Source organism: Rissa tridactyla, chromosome 6 (genome assembly GCF_028500815.1).
Source record: "Rissa tridactyla isolate bRisTri1 chromosome 6, bRisTri1.patW.cur.20221130, whole genome shotgun sequence".
NCBI classification, from domain to species: Eukaryota; Metazoa; Chordata; class Aves; order Charadriiformes; family Laridae; genus Rissa; species Rissa tridactyla.
The window spans coordinates 39,574,424-39,594,326 of record NC_071471.1 but is presented as its reverse complement, the minus strand read 5'-3'; the positions used below and the strand labels follow the sequence as shown (position 1 = coordinate 39,594,326).

Sequence of the window (19,903 nt, the reverse complement as noted above, 5' to 3'; positions counted from 1 at the left end):
GGTTTGGATTTTGCCTAGGGGAAAAAAAAAATCACATTTACAATTCAGCATGCTGCATGTGGAATGCAATTCTTGGAATAAACTAGTATAAATTTGGTACATGTTTAACCTTTTCCCCCAAATACTCTTCAGACCAAGTAACAGATTTACAGTCCAGCAATGCAGTAAGAATTCCACCTGGCTAATGGCAGTTTAAACAAAGTTCACAAGAAAACAAACCCCTCAAAATCACTAACTACTCTCCCTAACAGGATCTAGCATAAGAACCTTAAGATATCTTCAGTATGGCATAAGATAGCTTAGTGAGAAGGTGAGAAGACACTACTGAACTAACATCACTAAAAAATAGTTTTCTATCGTAATATTTTCAAATGTTATTTTTCCTAATAGCACAGCCAGAAAATTTGGTTTTAAAATCTTTGGCCATGCAGAGGAACAAGACAGATGCCTACCTAGCCCTAACCCTAATGAAAGAGGAGGAGGAAAAGTAGCAAGTTTGTTGACAGGGAGGTGTGTTACACATCTATCTCAAGGGAATAAACAGAAAATTAAATACGATATAACCCTCTGGGTGAAAAACCACTGCTGTGAAACATTTCAAGAGGGCAATCTGAACAAAAACTCGTCAGCATTTGTATATGTTCCCTGCTAGACTGTTCCTTGTAACAAGATTCTCCACTGATCATGTTTTGCCATGCAGTTGAGCAATGCATTACCATTCTATTTAAACTGTATCAAAAAGTTCAGTTTCCCCTTACAGATAAAACTTCTGTGCTGATTTTAAACTTACGTTTTTCTAAAGCATGACTAATTACCACAACAACCTTGCCAAAAAAAATAGCTACTTCACTTTTAAAATATGCTTCACAGTAACATTTTCATTCTAAAATATAACAGTCATTCCTTTCAGCCAGCTGCAATATAATTTAGAAAAGTTTTATCTGCAAATATTTTTCAAATTTAACTGGCTAATCAGGATTGTTGACTACATTTTGCCTCCACATTTCCCAGAATTAGCTAACTGCCTTAAATGGCAGTTTCTTTGTATAACAAAGAATAATCTGCCTGCTGCATCTCATTCAGTACTTTGCATATCTATAGTATTTTTCCATGTAATAACTTTCTTTAAAAAAAAAATCAGCTCATCTCCACAACATGCCTGTGGCAAAAGCTTGTGTTAAATCTGTTTACCGATCAAGAGACAGAGGCACCAAAGTTGCCACACAGACACTGGCGTGGGAAGGTGTAACTATATCACCCTTTCTATTGATGCATATTAATTAATGCATCTCAGATTGCAGAATCTGTTCCTGAATATTAATCCTAATGTTAGAATTCTCAGTCTTAGTTCACTCATCTAGATATATAGCGGAGGATTTCTGTGTCAAAAAAATAATAAATCTAATATGCTCACCTTTCAATCAGATCTTAAAGAACAGAAGGTAAAAACAAATATAATCTTCAGGTACTAAAAAGAACCCAACCATAAAAGTGAGGCCATTAGATTAGGCTATATACTTGTAGCCAAATGTCACTATGAATCTGCCAATTCAAACACAGGACACCGAAGCCATGCCTCCAGCCCAGCGCAGGACAATACATAAAAGGCAATAACAACAAGCCATGTGTAGGCCGGTTCTGCAAGCGAATAAACACGCACTTCGGGGAGTCTCCGCAATGATTTATCCAAAAAGCAACCTAGTTACTCTGGAATTCAATAGTGTAACTGCACTAAACATTTTCCTTCTACCACAAATGTAAAAAGAAAAAAAAATAGTTGAGCTAGAATAGAAAAATGAAGCAGGCAAAAGACTGTATAGAAATGAAAAGAGAGATAATTAAGGGTAGAGAGAATATAAGCATAGCTGAAGTTAACCAACATAAGCAACCATACAAAGCACTTTGCCACTAAGATTTTGCAAGAAGTTACAAGGCTGACAGTTTCCTCACTAACCAGGGGGATTTCTAAGCCAAGAAGTTTGACACAGAGTGATCAGAGAGTTTTCCAAAAACAGAGAACTTTGCCCATGTGTGCTCTGAAGAGAAAAAGGCCGGTACAAATGAAATCTACAGAGAAAAGATATTCACCTAATGCTTTCTGTTCCCTTTTTTGTTGCAGTTTAATTTCACCTGCTGGACTGGTAAAACTCTCTGGGAATACTTGAAAGATCTCTTGTAATCTTGCAATCTCTTCCCCTTTATGAGGGCTAGATACCAAGGTCTTACTAATATAAATCCTAAGGGAAGCCTATAAAAAAAAAACAAACCTGACAACTTATTTTCTGCCTATAACAACCCATTTCTTTCCAAGAATCTTTTTGAATCACCTAGGAAAGCCATCATTGTTCATTTATCTCTGTTAAGAAAATAACAGTCACTGTGAGATAATAACTTCCAGTAGAAACAACAAACTTCAAGATGGTGGAAAACAAAATACAATTACAATTGAGAAACCCAAAGCAAAACCCAAGGGAGGAGGCAGCTGTTTAGATTGTCTACTGATGTCTCTTCCTTAAGAGACAGGCAATCTATATTCAAGCAAGTACGGCCAGCAAATAAGCTAGTGGTTATATCTGAAGCAAACTCTATCTGATGATGGCGTGCCATCACCCAACTGGAGCTTGTGGAAAGCCCGACCACCTGAGATGCTGCAGATTGAAAGATACAGTGTCATTAGGTGGAACACATGGGAAAGTTAGTGATAAAATTTGCTTTGCTCTGTGGATAAGATCTCCTGGATGTGTATTTTTGATTGAAACAGTAATATCACTATACAGTAATAGCAGTTTGACAGAGATAAAATATGTTTGAATGTTTCCTTTTAAAATCCAGGCAAATGGATATATGAAGCTAGGCTAAGACTACACTCAACACATGGCAAGAATTAGGCATTGATTCTTTACTGTTCAGCCATGAAAAAAAAAAAAAGTAATTCCTTGAAAAAATTGCTTTCTAGAAAAAAAAAATCCATATTATTAGTATTTACAATTGAGGTACTCGGCCTGCTTAAATCCCCATGAAATTAAAGTAGCTGGGAAATATTAGTAGGCAATTAGCTTAATTAAAAAACACATGAAAGACTTAAAGTCATTTTTAAAAGGAAACAGGTAAATTACTGGGAACAGCACTTATTTCTATGAACACTGGAAACCAGTAAGTCATTTTAAAGTGTTCTGTGCTAAAGTCAACGAAGAAAATTCCTGTTAAGCAGCTTGTCACTGTAAAGTACCTGTGACAGTCCAGAGTTTTGCTGAAAAGCCAGCAAGGGGAACGGCCCCCGTGTGCAGGGCATGCACCCCAGGCACCCCAGCTTCAGTAGGGGAGAGGGTACAAGAGAGGTTTCTCCTGCCTACATACCACATTTTTTAATTTCACACAACTTGTAACGTTTAGACGTGTCTACCTGTCTGCCAAGTATGAGCAAAACTGGCTAGGTGCAAAAATAATATGGGGGAGGGAGTAAATGGGAATGGTAGATGGACAGAGGGACACAGAAAGACTGCTCACACAAGCCTGATTCCCTCCAGAGATCAAATTAAAAATATTACAAAGTTTGCAAGTAAGAGTGGATTTACCAGCTAGCTAGCTGTATAGCAGAAAGATAAAGCCTCCTCGTCTGTTTCAAGATCACAACCAGGCCCCAAGGCTGAGTGACACGGTTGGAATTCACAGCTACTTTCTCATTTCCTATTTAAAATGTAAATTTTTTTTTTTCACTCGCGTAAGCACAGAAATAATCACTTTCTTGGCAATTTTCCAAAAATTTACCGTATATTTGGCTTATTCCTATTTTAAAAATGATAAAACCAGAATATCAATATATACAGCTTACTGGATGACCGGGTCAGCAGGCAACAGTGATTCAGTGATGTCTTCTTCCAGCGAAGCTTTGAGTTTCTTCCCTGTAGCTTTACTGAGGGATGTTTTAAGCTTCTTTGCTAGTTTCTTAGGAGTGTTTGTTACATATAAAGACTCCTCTGTACAGCAACTATACACTTCAACCTTCACCTGGAAATCTGGTCTTGCTTCATCACTGAAGGGGGGTGAGGGGGAGGAGAAAATTTCAGAGCATTTGTTAATAAACTGAGTATGCAGCCAAGGAATGCTGCTGCTACTATATACATTAAATAACATATATTTCTAATCAATGGAAGGAATGCCATGAGATTCAGGCGAAGACATACACGAATATGGAATTAAAGACTAGAGCACACAGCAGTAACTTAGTGCTGAAGTCACGAGATGGATGTTATAATTAAACCATAAACAACTGCAAACAGGAAATTCAACATTTAGGTTAAAAACTGGAAAAAAACCAACCACGTTATGGAAATACACAGGCAAGACATTCAAACACACTTAAATCTGCCCTCTACTGTTATGCAAAAATCACAGGATTGAAAACCTACCCATGCCCATGGTCCTAAATCACATGGAACTGTTTTAAAGATATCTTAGCGCGTCCCAGCCCCTTCACATTACTGAAAAGATCCTATCTCACGTACAACCAACAAAATCTGTCATTCAGAACGTAACTACCTACTGCTGCGTTCTTCTGTCCGCAGCCTGTGCTTTCTCTGTTTTCAGTTCTACCAATTCTCATGTTCTCAAGCTTAGTCATCAAACCCGAAGCCTAACCTCATCTTTCAGGTACAAATCATGTCATTACACACATGCCCATAACAAAATCATCTCAAGGGCTTTTATAAAAGGTCTTTCTTTATCCTGGGGGATACAAGGCAAGTCAGAGTGCCTTTTCTGCTTTTGTTGCAGTATTTCGCAGAAAATTACAGTGGTCAAGTCTCATATCTTTGAAGAAGCAGATTTAAATCTTTGCCCCCACTCTTAACTTGAATAGGTGTTTAAGAAAGTTTAAAATCTGATTTAAAAATCCACTCTCTCTCAACCACTCAGTTTTCAGGATCTTGACTTAAAGTTTTCAGTAGTTCTAGCTTTCAGTCAGTCTTCCTCAAGAGACTGAATCTAAATTGCTAATATAAAAAATAAAGCGGGGCGGGGGGGGGAGGGAAAAGTTAAGTGCCGCTCAGGATTCTCTTAAAAATTAAAAAGCAACAAAAAAGTACAAGAGAACACCTTTCTACTCTTTTCCAGGTTACCTTTAAAGGTAAGCGAATAATTTCCTGTCTAGTATTCTTCAACTATAAGGACTGTGGCTGTAGCACGTGCTCATATAGGTGCGACAGAACATGAGGTGTGGAAATGAAGGTCTGGTTTTAAGAGAACTGTGACTTTGGGGAACATCAAAAGAGACCGTAGCCTGCTGTACAGAATAATAGTTAAAACACTGGATGCAATGTTCATCCCTATACTTTTATAATGATTTCAGGTTTTAGTATTAAATTTATTTGTGTCCTTGAGGCGCAAGTTTGTTTATCCCTTTATGTAAAGAAAAATGCTTCAGCATGGGAAAAATGAAAAGAAGTACAGCTCAAGCAACACGTCTACAACCAGCATCATTACATACACGAAAACCAACCTTCCAGAGGTGGGGATCCACCATCCACTGACATTAACAGGACCTCTACCGGTTCCTTTGCCCACAGAAAAACTTGGTGGACTTCAGCCAATCTCATTCATAATCATATCCGCTTTCAAAAGAAAACAGCAATATTTCTACTTCATTCAATACAAATAAATTATACTCACAATATGGTTACATTTTCAAAACAGATATCTGTTATTGCTTTATCCACAACAGCCACCTCTGTATCAAAAACCTCAGCTCCCATTCTGAACAAACAAAAAACTGCATAGCGCTGTGATTCTGGAGAGAGCCAAAGAAATGTTTTATTAGCCATATTACACATCACAATACCAAATGCTTCCAGTAAACAAAAGCAGAAGAAATGGTAATTCAGACCTCTAAGGAATTGCCCTCAAATTCTTCCCACCATAAATTTTATATCATAGGATTTTATGATAATTGAACTATCAAAGCTGCTGTTTAGGCAGAACAACATTCACAGAGGGAAAAATGCCTACCTCTGCTCAACTTTTTTTTTTTTTTTATTTTGTGCTAGCAACTTCAGAAATGTTAGTAAAAATGCAATTTTGTTTAATAAAACTGATTTTAAGCAAAAAACTCCAAACATTTGATCCAAAGCCTGTATCATTTTATGAATGTACTATATAGGATTAGACTATTTTGCCACGCTTAACCCCTCTGACCCTATTGAAAATCAAAGTGAAACCAATGCCAGGTGACAGCTGGAACAGATTTAGGGTTAATCTCCATGACACAGCAAAATGCATGTACTTGAAGACTATCCAATAATACACTCCATGCCAACAGACAACTTTCATTTACATTTCTCACTGCAAACAGCCTCCAACATACTCTCTCAAGTGCAGACAAGACATAGAACAACATGTTTAATCAGAAGTTGCTCAGCTATCTGTTTAATAACAACACTTTTCTGTTGCTTCCTCTGAAATTTATCCTCAGAAGGACTTTTTAGAGACTAGGGTTTAAACATACAGAACCACAGGACTTGCTACAACCAACAACTTCAAGTTAAGGGCAACTACACAACAGAGCAAAATATGGACCCACTAAAAGGTCAAGGGAGGACTCAAAATGACTATGGACTTCCCCATCCAGTTTAAATTTACAACCATAAGCAATTGGTTATCACATTAGTTCATTACATCTTACATACTTTCTTTATTGCTGAAGTGATCAGAGTCTTTCCACATTAACGGTATTCGAATATCTAAAGGGGAAAAAAAAGGTAGGGAAATTAAGTTACGGCCAATACTGTAGATCTGTGATCAAAACAAATTACAAAAAGTTTCTTGCTTCTTTTCTTGATGTTCTGGAGGTAACGGGACCTCCTACCCAAAGAACAGCATAACTATTTCAGTTTTATTATCCATGTCAAAAGAAAACTGATCAATTAGTTCAAGTGTCATTTTCTTTTAGAAATTACACTGGGATAAAGAATATTTTAAATCTCATCTGAAAGTACCTGAAATAACACTTCAGAGTGGCTGCGTACCATAGTTCTCAGAGATATTCTCAGAACTCAGAGGTTCTGAGCCCATTATTATATACAGACACAAACTGAAACTCCGCTTGCCTTGTGCTGGAAACCACTCACACAACTGCAAGAAGAAAAACTTCCTGTTTTAATGGAAAGACTGGGATACTTATACTGCAAACACTTAAGTCTTGTTTTGCTAACCACAGAAAAAATATCACTTGTAATCACATTCCCAGTTAGACTTGTGTTAGTTGGCATAAAAAGAATTCAGAAATCATTATTTTTTTAAACTCAGAAATATCCTTTTACTTCAGAACCATAGTAGAGAAGCAATTACAGAACCATTATTTTAAGTAATGCCTGTCATTTTAATATTAGGAAAGCATTTTCTTCAACAAATTTTACAATTTATCTGCTCGATCCAACACAGTACTGAGCGACATTTTCCTCCAGTTTCAAGGACTCAGGTTTAGACATAATGTTTCTCGTCAGTCCCTTGTTAAAAGACAAATGCAGTGGGGGCTTTATAAGTACAAACTTGGCTTCGTAAGTACAACACGTTGTTTAAAAATATATGCAATATATTAAGTGACACATGATGGCAGCAGTGAACAGCACCAGCTCAATTTTCTTCTGATAAAAGTCTTCCATACGGTTATAAAGGAGCACTGCTGACTTCACTGTTGATCTTCATACGAGGCTGATGGAAAAAACCACATATAGTACGCTGAGACGCAAAACAGTAGCGGTACTTTGGCAACAGATTGTCACATGTTCCGACAGGGTTTTACCCACAAAACTTCTTGTTAAGTGAAACTGCATGTAGTCACTTTATTTCGGTAGTTATATTAAATGAAAAATTTAAATTTAAATTTATTTTGATTATATTACGGGACATCTTATTATACATGCTATTTCAATTTTGAAACTTGCAAATTCATCTATTTTTAAGTGCTCATGAAAACTAATCAATTTTCAACAGTGAACTGCCGCTCTACAGCTTTAGACTGCCACAGCTTCCTAAAAATCAATACGTCACCACATTCTGAATCTGCCTTTCACTTCTAAGGATGCATTTGCATGGTAAGCATTTCTAAAAATAGATTTTTTTTTTTTAAATAAGGAAACAGAAATAGTTTCATTAAAACAGTTACAGAAGTCTCTCTCAAACTTTAAAAATATATTTATCTCTGCCAGAGACAAAGCACAGAATGTTTCTTTCCTAAAAGACAAAGGTCTTTACATAAATACGTGAAAATAGTTACAATAACAGCCTTTTTTCATCTTTAATCATAGCAAAATCTGAATGACGATTTTAATGTGCCCAATAGGTCATGTTAACAATTAGAGTACTAAAGACCACTTCTGTATGCCACTTTCAATATCATGCTAGCTGAAAAATTTACACCTTAGTCAGAAAATCAGGATATAGATAGTCAATCGCTCGAACAAGTTTAACATGATACTTGTAAATCAGTTTCCAATTCATTCTTGGACTGAAAGAGCTGCCACTTATCAAAGACAAAGATCAATTTTCGCACACCTTAATTTCTGTTACCATTAGCTGTAAATCCGTGCGGATTCAAATTGGATACATTCAAGCACTATAATTAATCAGATTTAAAGCCAACGATTCCTTTATAAAATTACTTTAAATTATGATTATGCTTTTTGATTGACATTTAACATATTGTCTTCTGACAAAATAATTGATTGACAAGAAAGCAAAAATTACATTATTCACACATGTGGGGGATAAATAAGTAAAAATAATAGAAGTGTGAAAATCTGTGGATTAAGTAACGCACTCCCCCACACAGTATCTAACACAGACTTGCTTTCCGTAGGAGTACATTCCTCAGTACTCCTGCATAGCTGTTCCTGAACTTCGGTGTTGGCCACATGATCGCTTTTTTTTTTTTTGTAATAGTCTAAGCTTCTAGCATGTACTAACCACATGATATGCTAATATATTTATAAGTGGATAGATTACTTTCCCCTAAAAAATCCATTCTATATCTTCAATTCTTAAATTACATGCCCTGTCATATTACACGGACTAACACTCACTCCTCATTTCCAGCCTCTCCCAGACAATTCAGTCACGACATCTCCTGATGCGCACGGCTTGTATTCACAACTGCATTCCCTACCAGGCAGGCACATGCACACACACTTGTGCCTTCCCCGCATGCATGGCAACTCCAGGTGCAAATCCACGGAAGGTCAGCATAGAAGAGAGAAGAAATGCAGCATGCCCAATTTGCTACACGAGGACTGGGAAAGACAGGGAAAGAAGAATAATGGGACATTACAGATGTGAACATACTGCAGCTGTGGAAGAAGACAGGACCTGATTTGACATGCTGCATGGACACGGGCTAATGGGTCAGAGGACAACGCAAGGAGGAACCAGGGAGGCATGTTTTAATGTCACTTCAGGATCTCCCAATCGTGTATCTTGCCAAGAGAGTCCTGCCCTTGCCAAGCACGAACAAGCCTGTCCCTGCAATTACTTCCCATGTATTCTGGTTCTTTGCTTCTCAAGAACACACAGTGGAAAACGAGGGCCTACAGGAAGGATGGGGAGGGACTCTTTATCAGGGAGTGTAATGATAGGACACGGGGTAACAGCTTCAAATTGAAAGAGGGGAGATTTAGATTGGATATCAGGAAAAAATTCTCTTCTGTAAGGGTGGTGAGACACTGGCACAGGTTGCCCAGGGAAGTTGTGGATGCCCCATCCCTGGAAGTGTTCAAGACCAGGCTGGATGAGGCTTTGAGCAGCCTGATCTAGCGGGAGGTGTTGCTGCCCATGGCAGGGAGGGTGGTACTAGATGATCTTTAAGGTCCCTTCCAACCCGAACCACTCTATGAATAACAGGTGATCTACAGACAGAATCAATCTCTCAGCAGAGGCCAAGAAGAACATTTAGGCTTTCCTGCCATAGACTGGACCTGGATAAGCTTTCCAACACGAGTATCTGAAGAGGGGTGAGGCACGGCAGCACCCCAGCACTCACAGACTTGAGTTCACAATGAGGTAGTTGATGTCTCATTCTCTTCTTCATCTCGATCTATGCCATACTTCTGAGGATCATAACCTCCAGTTTGAGAACCACCACTATATTAGTAACAGAACAGAATCATTAACAGATGGCACATAATAGGATGTGGTGTACTTCACCCTTCTATTCTCTTGTCCCATCAAAAGAAACTAGCTAAATGTTTCATATCCTAAACAAATTTTTCAAACTAAAAATAGAGTCCTTACACAATTCTCATTTTCTAAAGATAACAAAAGCATATTATATGATCTTAAAGTCTTCACTGCAGATGACTCTATAAATCCGAAGAAAGGTGCAACCACAGCACAGACAGGCAAACAGATGCTTTCATCCAACTACCATAAGGAGGAAAGACAGATACACATTCTGCAAACAGCTGTGCTGGCAGAAAACATTATTGAACCATGTGCTCATCACTCTTCTTCTACTAGAAGGTACCTTGCTTAAAGATATGTCAAAATATGCAGAATTAACTTCAGTAGTTTAAGTAGTGAACCCCTCTACATTATTTTCTTTTTAATGAAGCAGGTCAGGGAGCACAAAGAACAGCCACAAGGAACAACTACAGGGATGCTGAACATAGTAACATCCACTATTGGCATAGGCAAACAAAATGATAAATTCATAATGCTGAAGTTTGAGAACAGGCTAGGAAATAGTGCACCATTGGAAATCACTGTTAAATATTCTCATTACGAGTTTTCACTGAAGCCGTATCACTATACCTTTGCTGTAGTAATGTAACCTGCATTCACTAAATAATATTTGCATACTAGTTATAATTCTGCTCTCAATTTGTTAGACATACCCTGTATAATCCCATCAAAGTTTGCTTTTGTGGGGAGAAAAAAAGTTAACAGCATATTCACATTTATTTAGCTTTGAAATTTATTCAGTGTTTAGTGACAAACAGGAAAAAGTATTTCCCACTGTGAAAGTTCCTGAAAGTAAAACGGAAATACTAGGTAGGATCCTCAAAAGCACGTGTATGACTTAAAAAGCACAAGTCCCTTTGAAGCACAAGAGGATTTATGCCCCTGAACCACATACACTCTTTAAAAATACCATCTTGTTTGTATAATTTGTATTACAAGTTACTGTCCGGCATTAGCTCCTATAATTAAGTGACCACCCAGCAGCTTACCTGTTACAGCAACCTTTGCTCTGCATGCCACCCGGTCTTTTGACCCATTTGCTGAAGACCTGCCAAAAAGAAGATAAAAACAAGGTTTGAGATGTGTGCATTTAGACTTCTAAAACTCCACCCTTTAAGCATTAAAAAGTGTCAGGGTTTTCATATTACAGCTCATTTCAAACGCTTCTCTTTAAAGTTAAATTTGGTATTTCTGGCTTAAGATATGAATCATTAGATTCTTGAGGATAATCTGGAAGGAAGGTACACCATCAATTTTCTTAATTCCCTAGAAGATTTTACTCCAAAGCTTATTTAACCTGGGTATTAGAAGACAAGTATATTCATCTTCCTTGTCTTTTCCAGCTCCAACACAATCAAATATGTTATCAACTATTCCCCTTCTGTACACATCAATGAATATGCAACTTAATCTACCGTCTCTATTACTGGTTAGAGAATTGCCTCCTCTATTAATAGAGACCAATTACAAAATGTTACATTGTTAATACTGTGATTTTACATGCAGGCAGATGGTTTGCTAAGTAGTCAGAGCGCAGATCTCAAGGTCAACCTTAAATTGAATCAAAACAATCTGTAGCTAATGAGTAACAATAGAGTGCTCTCCTTATATCTGGCACTGCTCCTAACTCCTAACCAAATAAGGTGAAATGAAAATTTCTACTGCTACCAATATCCTGACTTCCAAAGGCCGTTATAATATCTTCAAAATTCACAGATTACAGACCCATGTAACAAGAAGCGGGGACAAAATTCACTTGAAAACACTACAATTTTTTCTCTCAGACATCACCATTTTACCTGGATTAAGCTTTAACCAAATTCCAGTCTTGAGTAAATACTGAAAACAGAACTGCAAATGCACTATCAGCTATCAAAGACATAATCTAAATGGTAAAGAAATAAGTCTATAGCATGCATCTCTTCTAACGACCTCCACTGACAACTCAAAGGACCCCTCAAGACAGAACTCCAAGCAATGCATGATAGACACAAATCAAGTAAACAACACAGCTGACTATGACTGTTAAGAAAACAATACAGCTGTGCAGGTTTATCTCCACGTATCTCTGCCCTGTTCTGGGCATGTGCCATCACCATTCAGTGGTCACTGACATCAAAGACCAGGAGCTGGGTAAATCAGTGTATATACATACTTGATATTATTCCATCATTCAAAACATAAATAAAAGATGGATCACTATAAAGGTCTTCACCTTAGCAGGAAAAAGCAATACAACTGCTACCACAACTTCTAAGTGCTAGTTTTCAGAATCAGCTTTCGCAATAACAGTTGATGTAGTCAGAAAATGCAGTTCTTCAATAGATTTCTCCTATAAGACCACATTTCTGAAAGCAAAAAGTAGCAGAGCTGTTCCTATAGATACAATTAACTGAAGCTAAGCATGTACTCGAAGAGTTGCTATGATAAATTGCAATATAATATTTCATTGCAGTACAACCCAAGAGCAACAATGTCTCCGCACCATGATTCTCAACATTGCACTCAAAATATATTCCATTAGGCCAAAAAGTATAATATTATTCAAATAAATCACATATACTTTAGCTCGTTCAAGAGTTATAACGTGAGAATATTTTCAGCTAAACTGATTTTTCTTCATATTTATTGCTCTTTTTTTATTACTTTGCTGTAGTTAACAGAAGTGGCCAGCAGAGGGTACCAATTAACCATGATGATTTCGTCATTAACGACCTCAATAACAATAGAAAGAATGAAAAGTAGAAATAGGTGTATTCTGACTTGGATAGTTTTGGTTTGTTCCTTCAGACTTGGTTAGGTACCTTTTTATATGCTAAAGGTAATCAAGAAAATATGTCTATTATGATACCTGATACTCAGACGCTGAATTATAGTTTATGTCAATAATAAAAACTACTCAGAAAAATATTACTTTATTCAGATGCTGAATTATAGTTTAATGTCAATAATAAAATCTACCCAGAAAAATATGACTTGTATTTACTTTTCTAAAGTAAAAAGAAGATACCGAAATGGTCTTACAAAGGAAAGTTTTAAAGCAGCAGTAACGTATATTTGTATGGGGGAAGACAGAAGGAAGGGTTTAAATCCACTTCCCTAAGAATTCACATAAGTAAAAGCCTGCTTCATAATGCTCCATTTGAATTTGAGCTGTTACTCACCCTTCTTCGGTTCCGCAGGAGACCGGCCCTTCTTTTTTGTTCTGTAGCTCTGTCCTGTATGCAAGTATACGAGCATTGCAAACCATCAGGTTTTTAACCACTTGCAAGAGTTGGTCTTTTTGTGTGCTCACGGCAAGTAGTTTACAGATGCCTTCTCGCATGCGGATTTCAAAGTTAATCTTCTCTTGGATGTCGCATTCCTAGATACACAAAAAACAAACAAAGGACTAAACAAAAAACCCAACTAACAATATCCTGAATTTTTAACAAGCTCTACTTATTTCACAGTTGAGATAGAAAACCCTAGGTTTTAATTATATGCAGCCATTACGATGATTACTAAATGTAAAATGATGGTTCTCTCTTCAGGAGCAAAAGAGTAAAACAGAGGATGTAACAGATATGCTATATCCATTATACACGCAAATTCCAAGCCAGGTAGTAATATTAACTCACTGCAGCACCTGGAAGTTACTAAAATTTTATGTGCCTCAATGTGTCATTCATAGGATAATAACATATGGTCCCCTCATATGGTCATTAAGAGGCCTAAACAAACAAAGCTTATAAATTAACATCCCACTTTTTACAGTGATCCCTAGTAAAATAAACTCTAAAATCAGGAAAACATCTGAAATATTTTAAATCAGAAATTCAATCTCCTTACAGAAGATAATTAAGATAAAGGATCACAGTTTGTTGTCTCCCAAAGGTGTGCTAGATGCCACTGATGACTCTAATACACACTTCCTTTTTACATGGCCATCCCTGGCCAAATCAAGTATTCCTGACAGATGAAAACCAGAGTGTTGTCACGGCATTGCAGGGTTGCATTGCAAATACATTGCAAGTTGGTGATGAGTGAAGCTTTTTGAACACTGAGGAGACAGTATGGCACCATAGACTACCCCCAGTCTTCCCCCTCATGGATTTGCTTGCACAACCAGTGCAGGATAAAGCAGTGCACCAACACCTCCGCATCCCCAGTGCCTGCTTCTCTATCCACGCTTTTTCTCAGTGCTCATCCCAGAAGGAGGGGAGAAGCAAATAGCTTTCATCAATCTTCTTTTATTCTGAGTCAAATTTTACACAGCTATGAAAAGCAAAGCAAGGCCCACACCTGCCCCTAAGAAATAATTACTCATTTTTCGAGCCTAAACTAATACATCAGCTGTTACAAAGCTGAGTTTCACCTCAGAAGAGTGAAATAGTACTTTCCCCTAACATTTCCCAGGGTAACAGGCCTCTGCGCTGACCCAGCAGAGACTGTGGCTCCTCTCCAGCTCTATCACCTGGTACGTAACTATGGTGAGGAAATAAACTCTTCTAGTCTGGGGCACCTGCACGTACCAGTACTGGGACTTTCAGAACTACACAACGGATTTTAGTCCATGCTACATCTCAGCCAAGCTCACATAAAATATTCTGGACTACCATTAAACGGTTGTTGGGCCATAGCTTAAGTAATCACACCATATAAATCTCATCTGAAGGAATGACTTAACAGCCTGATTTGGAAGGTATGAAGTTCTTTGTGCCTACCATAAAAAAAGAAATGGGTCAGCTTTTTTTTTTTTTTTAAGTTCCTTCTAAAAATACAAGCACACCATCTGGACTTGGAGGAATGACACAGCACTGTTTTGCCATATGCTGCCTACCAACGCGCCGTTTCCCCCATGGTCTCTCCCATCCTTCCCCCACCAGCAGCAGCACAACCCAGCCAAGATTACTAACAGCTGTGGAGATGTTCAGCCCTGTACTCAGGAACTGCCTAAGCAATGCTTTTGGAAAGTCTTTTTGTATTCCCCACCTAAGCATACCTAGAATATACAAATTTTTAAAGGATTTCTAGTTTTACATAGGTGACGGAGTCATAAAACAAACAAACAAAAATCCAAAAACAGCAGCTAAGAAAAAGGAACGGGATACTGCTGAAGGCAGGACAAACTGAAATTTCATTTTATTTAATTGATATCTTAAATACAGGCTTTCAGAACCTTATTCCAAGGTACACTTTTGATTTATTACCACAGAGGCTTAAATCTAAACCACCGCAGGCCTACCGTCTTTCCTTAAAATAAGAAATTAGTCAGGCAGCGAGTATTCTTCTAAAACGGAGGCTGTGAAGCCAAAATACGAGCTCGGGGACTTCCCTAAGCTAGAGACAGGGACGAGCGTTTGTTGCAGTTGACAGCCAGTTGATTTACAGACACGGCTGAGTTCAGCTACTCCAGGTTTTTAAGCGATTCGACGTTTTTAAAAACCCGATTAACAGCAAAATCGGTGTCTAAAAGATTAAAGAGCGAGAAAGAATCACCCCGCCGGGCCCGCTCCGCAGCTCCAGGGGACGCGCCGAGCTGGGGGTGCCGGGCCCCGCCACACTCCGCCCGCTCGCAGCCGTTAACGGCCGGCACCTGGGGCGGCCCCGGGCGGCCTCGGTCCGCCCCCCGCCCCACACCGCCCCCCGGCCGCGGCTCACCGGCCCCTGTCCGCCGGCGCCCGTCCGACACGGCCGCATCCTCCTCAGCGCCGCCGCCGTTCAAAACTCCCGCAACGGCCGCCGCCGCCCCGCCCACCGCAGCCCGGGGACGTCCGCGCTTTGCGGCGCCCCGCGGGCTTCGGCCGCCCCGGCGCGACAGCAGCGCGACAGGCGGGAGAGCGGCCGCCTCGGCGGAATCACCGGCCTGATAGCGGCCGTAAACGTGTATTCGCCCCACGCCGCGTAGCCCGAATATTGCTGGACGATGAATTTTAAGACAATACCTTGCTGGGCCCCCGGTTTCGTCGTCCCTCGTTAACTTACTTCTCTGGAGCGGGCCGGTGCCGCTGCGCTCTGGTGAATGTTCTTTAAACGAGCTGTAGCCACGAATTCTAAACCGTTTCCTTGGTTTTCTGCAGTTCATTTAATTACACAGCTTTAATAGAATCCGTAGCTGTGCTAGTCGCGCGCACTGAGAAAAGTACATTATGCTATTTTATATGAAAAGGGCATTAATTATTCATTGGGTTGAGCGTAGAGGAACGGGAGCCATCTCTGCCCGCTGCTGCCAGTCGCACAGCTCTGGGTGTCTTCAGCGGGTCCAGCCAACGCGCCAGAGCGGTGTCTGCCATCCCCCCTGGCCTCCCGGCCTGCCTCCTGCGTCCCTCCCGGGCGGGTGACGGTCACCGGCACGGAGCCTCGCTGCTTCCCACGCAGCTGTCAGCATTTGCCAGAAGGAAAATGTGGTGGAACGAGTGAGACATGCAGTGTTGCTAACAGCTTTCTGCAGAAGACAGAAGTCTCCTGGCTAACATATGCTTATTTAAAATACAAGAAAATGCAGTTAGAAGGGAAGATTTGAAGAGCCTCGTTGATTCATTAGGATTTCGCGTAGGTGCTTGGCCGCTGTTTGCCCCCTCGCATTTGCACCTGGGGCACAAACACAGGGGGCTAGCCTTCAAGGAAAATCATGAACTTCCAGACCAAAGGTGGAAAGCAGAGGACAGGGAGCTCTGCTTCCCTCCAAAGTGTTTGAATCTCACCCCGAGACACAGATGGCAGCAGCAGCTGTTCAGCAGTTCCTGTCTCCACCTTGGGCCACATTCCTGAGGGTAAGGAGGCATTCAGATATTCATGAAATATCTTCCTACCATCCTGAAGCCTTCTGCGTACCACTGGCAGGACACGTGCCACAACTGGCTTGCCCTGCCCTAGGTTATATATTTATAGACACTACATTTTTTTCTCTTTTTTAGATACTCCCCCCTGTGACTTTCTCAAAAGAAGTCTTTCTGTGCTACATCCAGTGGAGAAACCCATCAGGGAGCCAAAAGGCTTTTGCTTGATCAAGGTACAACCCTTACAAGCTGCATATGGACAGCCAAGATATCTAAGAGAGGGTTTGAGGGAGATTGAAAGGAAAGTCTCCATGTGATTCTAGTGCTTCATGCTTCCAACCGGGAGCCTCGTGTTCCCGTCTCAGCTACAGAATTCAGGATTTCAGACACACCAAGAGAGACCCATCAAGAGGGGAGAACACGAGATGCCAGATCAGAGTGCCCTTTTGCGTCACAGTAAGGCATATCTCTTAAGGTATGGTCTGGCCTCTCCTGAATTAGTCAGGGATGGGATTTGAACCTCAAAAATCTCCACGTAATTTCGTGGGCTGCAGAGGAAAACTAGAAACAGGAACACGTCATGGAGAGATCATTCCTGGAACTGAAACCAAACAAGTGAAAGTCTCAAGTTAACTGAACTGCATTGTTGTGGAATCAATGCTTGACCAAAGTCAGTGAGGAGGAGCTCCGGTCAAAACAAATATCAATGTCTGGTGAGTTTTATGTAAAATGATAGCCTTACCATAGAGAAAAACAAATAAGGACAGAATCACAGTAATTATGCTTTACCAAAAACTCATTCACCAACTCACAAGATAGTGCGCTACCACAGAAAACTAATACAACATGTAAAAAAGACGCGCTGAAACACTTTCCGCCCAGCACCATTCCAAGCAGTTCAGGTTAGACTCTAGAAAAAACCCTGCTGCATTAAGTTTTCTAGAAAGGCTCCCTGCGAGACTACCGAGAAGAGCTGTCGCAGGTGTGCACCAAAAGGGTTTTGTCAAAAGCCAGGGTGGCTACGTGGATGCAATAAAAATCCCTGCAAAAGGACAAGTTATGCCCCAGCCTATTTCAGGCAATCCGCATCTCTAAAGCTGTTGGTGGAGACAGCTCCCAGGAATCCATGGCAGCTTTCCAAGAATTTTAGATGCTAATTAGCATGGTTTTGCAGTACAGTCTGTTCAGCAAATCCTAGTCTTAATAAGTCCCAAAATGTGACTACTAAGAGTGTAAACAGCCCGTGTCTGCAGCCCTTACACATTCCTACTGACATTGACTGGAATTGGAACCCTTAAGAAATCAGTGGGAGTTAAACGTGTAGGACTCGGCCCTAATTAACACGAATGGTTATCTTCTCAAGCTCAGTGCATATCAGCTCTTGAGCTGGTTCAAATGCCCAGTTTTCCACTACATTAGAAACATGTTGCTGCAAAGTCTGACTTTTCACGTTCTTGCACCTGCTTCTGCTTTGGTTCTCTTTTGCATTCACTCCCTAGAGGTGTTAGGTTTTTTCTTTATAAAAAATCAAGCTTCCTACTTCAGTTGATCTGTCAGATGCTTAATTAAAAAATTAAACATTTCATTGAACTTTTAGTCCTTTCTCTTAAGGGAACATGAGACTGAGGCTTTAAGCAGCATTTCTGCAGGTGTTGCACGAGGTGAGATGTTCTCTCTGCACTCCAAGCCCAACTCCAGCGACGCTGTCCTGCTGTTGCAGCACACATACTAATTTGAAATGTAAAAGGCTCTATGCCATCTGTATTATCTAGAGACTTGGAATTCAGCTAGCAACTATTCCCCCTAATTTAAGAGTAATCCCAGCGACAGCAGCGATAAAAAAGAAGCGTTGTAACCGTGTTTTCTTCTCCAGACAAGCCTCCACCGAAGGGCAAAGAAACCCAAGGCACAACCTACAAAACAAGGAGAACCCTGCGCAGTCACTGCTGCGCTAGTGCAGAGAAGCCAGAAGGGGGTAGGGTGAATTAAACAGGGGATCTATATCTGGCCTTCTGGGGTTTCCTAAATGAAACATTTTTTTCAGATGAATCACACCTTCACACCATCCTTTTATTTGCCACTCTATTTGCACTGCAAAGCATTTGGCTTCCTTCTAGTATTAGGGAAACTGGATAGCAGAGGAAAGATCATTGTCTATCTAAATCACTGTTCTGCTCGAGAGTTACATCAGCATATTATTTTAAATGTTAGGCCCATCATTTTGGTTTAGCAGGTACAAAATGTCTACACCTACTCTTGACAGCACTGCAATATTTTTCTTAATTTCTTAGTTCCCACAGCTTGCTACACCTACTCCTTGAATATCATCAGAGTGTGCCAGTAGAAATCTATTCAATTCCTATTCAGATTTATCTTAAATGGAAATATGTGAAGATTTGTACTGGACGCATGAAAAAGAATTCGCAAAGCTTTTTATAACTGACTTCTACTTATTTGATTTTAAACTGAAAAGCAAACTGTTGCCATTGATTGCCACTGACTTTGATTACCATGACATGTGACCATTATAGATCAGTTAAATGGGCAGGGACTCTGGAATTTAGGGTGTTTACCTGCATACTTACCAAAGCCAGGGATAAGTTAAAAGGCAGAATTATTAACCTTGGTACCTCATTTCTCCATTTCAGCCTGCTGAGGTCAGTTGAAGTCTTTCCTTTTGCTTAGCTGGGCAGAAGGTCAACATGTAGTCCTACAAAACAAATTAAATATGGGTAACTACCTTACTGTCATGCGCTTCTGCTTCAGTTTTGATTAGATAAGGTGAAAATTAATCATCTGGCCAATGACAGTGAGGTAAAGCCTAACCCTAACAAGGTTAAAGCAATAGCAAGAGAAAAGTTTGTAGGCTCCATTTTACCTAACTGAGCAGCCTGAAGTAGGTATCTTCTCTAAGG

At 39.8% G+C, this 19,903-nt stretch overlaps 1 protein-coding gene across 2 annotated transcripts in view; it reads right to left on the bottom strand.

Moving 5' to 3' along the window:
* RTKN2 (rhotekin 2) overlaps positions 1-17,333 on the bottom strand; it is a 36,985-nt gene extending 19,652 nt beyond the window's left edge. The window contains exons 1-6 of one of the 2 annotated variants that reach the window (XM_054207061.1): positions 15,871-17,333; positions 13,392-13,591; positions 11,217-11,275; positions 6,681-6,734; positions 5,668-5,785; positions 3,833-4,033 (exon numbers count right to left, since the gene is read on the bottom strand). In XM_054207061.1, coding sequence (XP_054063036.1) covers positions 3,833-4,033; positions 5,668-5,785; positions 6,681-6,734; positions 11,217-11,275; positions 13,392-13,591; positions 15,871-15,909 — 671 coding nt within the window. In that variant the 5' untranslated portion in view covers positions 15,910-17,333. The remainder of the gene's footprint in view (positions 1-3,832; positions 4,034-5,667; positions 5,786-6,680; positions 6,735-11,216; positions 11,276-13,391; positions 13,592-15,870) is intronic. The other variant, XM_054207062.1, reaches the window with a different exon arrangement.
* Between the last annotated feature and the right edge of the window lie 2,570 nt (positions 17,334-19,903).